This window comes from Neomonachus schauinslandi, chromosome 5, assembly GCF_002201575.2.
Source record: "Neomonachus schauinslandi chromosome 5, ASM220157v2, whole genome shotgun sequence".
NCBI classification, from domain to species: domain Eukaryota; kingdom Metazoa; phylum Chordata; class Mammalia; order Carnivora; family Phocidae; genus Neomonachus; species Neomonachus schauinslandi.
The window spans coordinates 169,957,414-169,964,862 of NC_058407.1; the positions used below are offsets into that span (position 1 = coordinate 169,957,414).

The 7,449-nt window shown below is 46.2% G+C and overlaps 1 protein-coding gene across 1 annotated transcript in view; it reads right to left on the reverse strand.

Annotated features, from left to right (window-relative positions):
- The window catches only part of LOC110571974 (cytochrome P450 3A12-like), a 51,502-nt gene extending 44,345 nt beyond the window's left edge, over positions 1–7,157 (reverse strand). Inside the window, exons 1-3 of the mRNA XM_044915717.1 lie at positions 6,995–7,157; positions 2,903–2,996; positions 527–579 (exon numbers count right to left, since the gene is read on the reverse strand). Coding sequence (XP_044771652.1) covers positions 527–579; positions 2,903–2,996; positions 6,995–7,065 — 218 coding nt within the window. The 5' untranslated portion in view covers positions 7,066–7,157. The remainder of the gene's footprint in view (positions 1–526; positions 580–2,902; positions 2,997–6,994) is intronic.
- Between the last annotated feature and the right edge of the window lie 292 nt (positions 7,158–7,449).

Genomic DNA, 7,449 nt, shown 5'->3' on the forward strand with positions numbered 1-7,449 from the left:
CCTCCACATTCAGCATTCCGGGGGATGGAAACCAAGAATCTGCATTTTTAACAAGCTCTCCCAGGTGATTCTTACCCACAGCCAAGCATGAGAACCATGTACTAAGGACAGAACTGGGGCCCACGATGTAAGACTGGCTTTATCCAGGGCTGACCAGTACTGAATGTGGGAAGGGGCAGTGGAGCTGAATCAGTGGTGATCCAGAGATCTGGGTTCTTTTTATGCCATCATATTGCTTATGGCCAATGCCACTCAGAGACGATGGTTTCTGAGGACGTGACCAGAGAAAAGAAAGAGGTATGGAGAGGTACAACACTGGCTGTGAGCAGCCCAGCACCACACTCTCCAGGCCTGATTCACACTTAGACCTGCACACCTGGTGACACCTATGGGATCCCAGGAAGCAGAGGTTCCAGAAGCTTCACTACAGCAGGCTTCAACCCAAGGGGCTCTCAACTGAGACTGTTCACACCACGGGGGCTTCATCATAATAAATCTATCCAATGGAAGTTTCCAGAATACTCACCCCCAAAATCTTCCATACTTTCTAAAACATTTCTCGTCAAAACCAGAAAAACCCTGCAAGAAGAAACAAAACATATTACTAATCTAAATTTCCTGAGCCCTACCTCCTACAGGGACGAAAAGGACTCAGATCACATGAAATGCAGCTTACTACCTCTCACTGGCAGTCAGAGGGAAGCTCTTATTCACAGGTGTCCTACTGGAAAGAAGAGAAAACAAGAGGATATTGAAATGGAGAAATTCAAGTCCCTCTTGAATCCTCTCCAAGTATTGCAGATACTGAACAACTTACCCTGTCTGTGAGGACTACAGAACCTCTGAATTTCTGGCCTGTTTGGCTTGTGCCTGTGTTTTCTCTAAATCTCAGAATCCTCTGAATTATTACCTCAGGGCCACTTGGGAAAACTGGAGCTGAGGGAAAGTCAGCGTTGGCCTGCACTCTCTGAACCCCCAGTCAGCATCCTGTTCATTGATCTCAGGAGCCCTACTAGAATTCCAGGGGATTTAGGAAATTAAGACACCAGTGACCTCTTCTAGTCTAGCAGATTTACAGAAGTCTAAGACATGTTTGTTGAGTGAGTAAGTGAGAGATGAGTGAATGAATGACAAGTTGGACTTGACTTCCAATCATCCAGCAAACACAGAAGAGGGGACCATGCCACCACTCCACAAAGGGCAGAACAAATTAAAATACTTGATACGAGTTTTCACTTAAGAAAAAAACAACAAAACTTCCTGTCCCTAAGTTTTAGCTGTGATTTTGATGTTCTAACCATGCAAAACAGGGTCTCAGAAATGTGGATCTTGGGGTGCTGGTACTAAGGACTTGATCTGGGAAAAGAGGAAAGGAAATTATTGCTTTTCTGGAGAGAAAAAGTCCAGGAAGTTCTTAGGTGGTAATTGGGCACCAAGAGTCTCAGGAGGGAGAAGTGGGATCTGAGAAACAAGCCTCAGGTCTGGGGGATAGGACTCCACAGCAGAGAGCAGCCTGCACGTGAGACTCTGTCTGCTGGCCTTCTGATGTGAGCTCCTAACCTTCTGTCCAGGGGCGGCTGGGCCTCAGACAAGCCATCAGAGCTGGATGAGCCACAATGGCTCCACCATCAGTATGTGTGTCCGCTAATACATTCCACTCAGTACATTAATTTCTTTTTTTTTTAAGATTTTATTTATTTGACAAAGAGAGACACAGCAAGAGAGGGAATACAAGCAGGAGGTGAGCAGAGGGAGAAGCAGGCTTCCTGCGGAGCATGGATCCTGATGTGGGGCTCGATCCCAGGACCCTGGGATCATGACCCGAGCCAAAGGCAGACGCCTAACAACTGAGCTAGCGATGTGTCCCAGTACATTAATTTCTTCTTTTTTTTTTTAAAGATTTTATTTTTATTTATTTGAGAGAGAGAGTGAGAGAGAGAGAGAGCACAAGAGGGGGGAGCGGGAGAGGGAGAAGCAGACTCCCTGCTGAGCAGGGAGCCCGATGCGGGACTCGATCCCAGGGGTCCAGGACCATGACCTGAGCCGAAGGCAGTCGCTTAACCAACTGAGCACCCAGGCGCCCAGGACATTAATTTCTTAATAATTTTGTCAAAGTATCTCTTTTCTAGTGATTTTGTATGAGCTGTTCTACCTTTGTGTGAAAAACAACACACACATACACACAACTCGTTCAAAGATTAAAATCTGAAGTTAATAGACAAGCACCATCTCCCCTCAGCAAAACTCCCTCCCTGCTCACCCAGAAGGTGCCTACAACGAAGGTAGAGAAGTAAAGCAGAGAGCTCTGGGTCAACCTCTCAAATCCCAAGAGATGTCACCATTAGCAAAGGGTGAGTTAGAGCTTGGAAATAAATGCAGGGGGTTGGCAATTCTTGAGAGAATTCAAGTATGTCCAAATTCCCCAAAGGTGAATTTGAGCTGCCCAATAAACTGAAGTTCCAGAGCTATCCAACCAAACAAAAGGCTACCCAGAGCTTGTACTATGAACAGAAAAGTCTGACTCTAGCATACACAGCTTAATGGACCACTAGCGTGGACCCCCTTGATGTTCTTCTCCTAATACCAAATACAAGATGCCTTCCTGGGAATCTGCACCTGCCAGAAACAAAAGCCTCTTCTCGATGCTCACAAGCTAGAACATCAGGTCCTGGGTTGAAGCAGCCAGAGAGCTGGGCTGCCCACTGAGGCAAACCCTGAGGCTCCTAACAGCAGACAATAGAGCCCTGGGGTAGACCTGGCCATGTGCTGGGTGGGGCCTGTGACACCACTTCTGGGAAGTCTGAAACCTAAGCACTTCCTCCTGAGGACGAGCATATTTACAATGAAACTAAGCTGGGATTGACAATCATAAGAAGCAAAAGAGGGAGCTCAAGCAACTCACCTTACGGTAGGCCAGAGCAGTTCCCACAAAAGGCAGAGGTGTTGGCCCAGGAATTCCCAGCTTCTTAAAAAGTCCATGTGTGGAGGTCCCATATCTATAAAGTGAAAGAGAAAGCCAGGTCACAGGGATGGTGGAATAAGTGCTGAGGCTGGCAGTCACTGACACAAAACTGGAACAGGTAAGAAGGGAGGTAACATGTAGGCAAGAAATAGTAAGAGCAATTCCAACGGCAATAATTACATTCACTCATTATCCGCTTTTCCACCTCCACTAGGACTCACAAAAAGTAAGGATGATTAGTTAAGAGCAGCTGAAATCCTCATGGTCCCAATCCTAAAGTGAAGACTCGTAAGTGTTTCCACACTTGAGAGCTCCTGAAAGGTTCATGCTGATTTCTTCCAGGAAATTCACTCATGCCTATTTAGTAAATGACTCTTCCATGATTTTGGAGATTCTCATTCTAGATGGAAAGATGAAAGATTGTTTCTCTCCTATGATGAAGAGATTTTGCTTAATTGCATCCACTCAAGAGCTGAGGGTTATGGATAACTTAGAATGAAAATGTTCATACGGTTTGCTCAGAGACTTCTGTGTTTTTCCTTCCTTGTAGACCCTGTTCATTGTGGGATATGGTCCTTCTTATATCTATCTTCATTGGGAGGGTTTGAGCAAGACAGTATTCTCATTGCTATACAATGAAAACTCTGTTCAAGGCTCCACTGGCCTCACTGAAAAGTGAGATGTTTTCAGCTCCACCCAAGTCTCTGTTGTCAGGCACTCTGGTTCTCTTGAGCTGCAGAGAAAGGGGACTGACCCATATGTGCCCTAAATGATACCATATAAAAGAATCAGTAAGGAACCAATCCATTTCCAGACCATTCTTCCCCTCATGGCATCTGATCCTTCAACCTGAGATACTCACCTGCTCAGCACACCACCAAGTACACTTATTTTCTTCAAGATGGTCACTCACAAAGCAGTTAGTTTACCAACTCTGTGCATCAACTTTCTCAGAAACCCATTATGGATGGTGCTCCCTGTGGTAGGCCTGCCTTCACTCATCTTTCATGTGTCATGTATGGAAACCCACAACTGCATCCTTGCAAGACTTCCACTTAGGTGTTGCTGGGAGATGGCAGAGTGGAGTGAAAAGAGAGGATGAGGAAAGAGGCTGCCAGCAACCATTTTAACCATAACTTGTTAGGCCTACAAGGCTAACCCCATAGAGGCAGATTAGGAAAGTATGGTAGGAAAGGATGCTAGGTAGAAATGGTTACATGCCCCAAAAGTCTTTCAGCTAACAGATAGGGGGCCTTCCAAAGTCCAGATATCTCCAATTGACAGCAGAATACATATTATGCAACATAAAATGAGTCATGATAAAATGTTCCATAGAATGGAATGAAGACCTTGTCTCCTCATCTCTGGAGGCTAGCCTTCAAGACAGTACAGTTTCCAAATATTCTGTACAAATCCAGCAAATTTTGTATTATTATATAGTTAAATAAACCCACAAAATTGCATGAAAGGACACGTATTGAGGGACCAGCAGAGGGCCCTAGCAAGGCCCAGCTGAGTGTCTGGATCCATCCTCCAGAACAGTTGGACATATGAGTACCAACTGCCAGAAGCCAGGCTGGCCTCGGTTAGTCCCACCTCCATTCCTTCCTTGCCATCACCACCACAACAAATCAATTCCTGTTTCTGAACATTCAACGTGCTACATGAACTCCCAAGTGAAGCCAAGCAAGTGAGTGAATGTGTCGGCAACCCTGGTCCCGTGCAAAGATCTGGTCTAGTGTCTAAACTCACATGGCTCCATAACAAGGCAGAGGGTGGGCTGGGTGAATTTTTCTGATTCTTTCCAGCTTCCCTCTTCTTGGTAGAGTCATGCTGCTTTTGGTACAAATGAAGAGGCTAACAATAAAGCCACTCATTTTTATTGCCATTACATTGCATTGCATGCAGAGGGCACTGTCTACATGACTCTTGGCTACGCCAGTGTCTTCTAAGTCTACAGAGCTGTTTGCCTGGTGGTGACAATATCCAGTGACAGTCCCACTACCAGACAGACTACACACAGTGTGGCTTACATGGTGGTCCTGTCCCCTCACTTCTAGCAGATGAGATGCTAACCCTGTGGTCCCGTGATGACCTTCTGTAGGACCAGGATCAAGGAGTAACCCTGGAGGCCTGCTCTGAGGGAGGAATATTCTCCCACTCCAGCCCCGAGTCCTACCTGGATGCCTCTCACATCAGTACGAGCTCACAGTCTCACTACTCACCTGTGCTGAGGGGTTAAAATAACCTGCTGGACACATGTATTTAAAAACATATACAACATGTATCATAGAAGCATGTATGTGTACACTAAATTCATACTGCCAACATTACTCTAGAAGGCTGAGGTTTTTTATGCACCTTTATAGTCACAAAGGCTGAGCCAACAGCCCTCTTGTATCCTTCAGAAAGAACATACTGGAAATAGTCTTATCTCAGCAAAAAACCTATTATTAAATAGAAAGAAATTAAACCACATCAATTACTCTTAACTATCATCACACAGAAAATGTGTTGCCACAATACTTGGCATTCCTAACCTTTCTCTCAGAAAATGAAAATGAGGTTTCCATGTTCTATGTTTATATCCTCATGATTTCCCACTCTTAAAGAAAGTGATATATTTTTTAAAGATTTTATTTATTTATTTGACAGAGAGAGACACAGCGAGAGAGAGGGAACACAAGCAGGGGGAGTGGGAGAGGGAGAAGCAGGCTTCCCGCCGAGCAGGGAGCCCGATGCGGGGCTCAATCCCAGGACCCTGAGATCATGACCTGAGCCGAAGGCAGACGCTTAACGACTGAGCCACCCAGGCGCCCCTAAAGAAAGTGATATTGAGACAGAGGTCAAATGTGACATGGAGGGTCTGTCCCTACCCACACTGTGAAACTAAGTCCTTTCCCAACATCCTCCATGATGCTGGGAATCTCACACCTGAAAGGAATTCCTCTGCTAGATGTTTTGATTGCTTCTCCTGTACTGTAAGGTAAAGGCAAAAAAAATATTTAAAATCCAAACTGGGGGGCACCTGGGTAGCTCAGTCAGTTAAGCATCTGCCTTCAGCTCGGGTCATGATCCCAGGGTCCAGGGATCAAGCCCCGCACCGGGCTCCCTCTCCTGCCACTCCCCTGCTTGTGCTCTCTCTCTCTGACAAATAAATAAGTAAAATCTTTTTAAAAATTAAAAATAAAATAAAATAAAATCTAAATTGGCTTTCAGGATCTGTCTTTGTGGCTGCTGGAAGATTTCATATGGGGGAGGGGGGCGGGCGGGGAATCTCTATACTGATACTAACCCTCCCAGAGACTGGAAGGAAAAGGTGATATGAATAAAATTTTAAGAAATCTGCAAAGTCTCCTCAGCTCTAATGATGCTCATTTAGAGTTCAAGAGCTCTGCATATTACAGGGTCAGGGATGGCTAGGAGAGGGGCACAGAAAAGAGGGAAGAGCCCAGTCAGAAGAGGAAGATGAGGTATCTCCAGCTCCCCTGGAAGTCTGGGTGCACCAGGTGCCTTGTGTACATGGTGCCTGGCAGTGGAGGGAGGGGAACAGGACCACCTGAGTGACGTCTACATGTCTCCTGCAGCGGACACAGACCAGGGAGGTCAAGATAATGAGATAAAAACCCAAGCTACTCCCTCTGCCTCCAGAATCTCCACAGCTTGGAAAGCGGTGAGGACCCCAGAGCACCAGACCTGTTGATTTTACTCTGCCTCTGCTGAATTCTGCTTGATTAGTCTAGGTCCCAGCTGGTAGTCAATCAGATCATCCCTAGGAGCAAATAATGTCACTCTACCTCCTAGCTACAGAAATTGGAGTTGGGGTGTGGGGGCTTCAGTAGATCAGCAGATCTGGTGAGGTCAATAATAACCCTTTATGTGTTCCTAGCATATTTGAAGCACCCAACACTTAAGCAGCTTCCCCTTTGTTAACTTTTTTGATCCTCAAAACAGACAAGGAAAAGGGGGTGGATGCTGATTAGCAACCCAAGTCCAGGGTTCCAGAGGCAATGAGCCTGGACGGTTACTCACAGGTAGAGGAACACCAGGCTGATAGCCAGGAGAAGCCAGGTTTCCATGGAAAAGCTTGGGATCAGGTCCATGGCCACTTTTCCTCTATGAATTCTCTCTACTGTCGTTCAGCAGTGTGTGCTAGTCTTTGCTTGCCTGTGTGTGCGGAGCTTCCCTTCCCACCAGTGGTGATTCAGTGAGTCTGGAATGTATATACTGAAAAGGGGGCGGGGCTGGAGCTACAGCCAGTAGCAGGGCCCCCTCCCCCCAGCTCCACCCGCAGGTGGCCCCCAGTCATGTGTGCTGGCAAGGCATCCTGCATACTCTCAGTTTGACCTCCAGTGAGTTCATACTCTGTGGGAAATCAATAAATAACTCAGTGTTATCAGTAATCTCAAAGGTTACAGAAACTCATTAAAGTCACTGTCCTTAAATCTCTAACCCATCCTTGTCAGCATGGCTCCCTGCACCCCTAA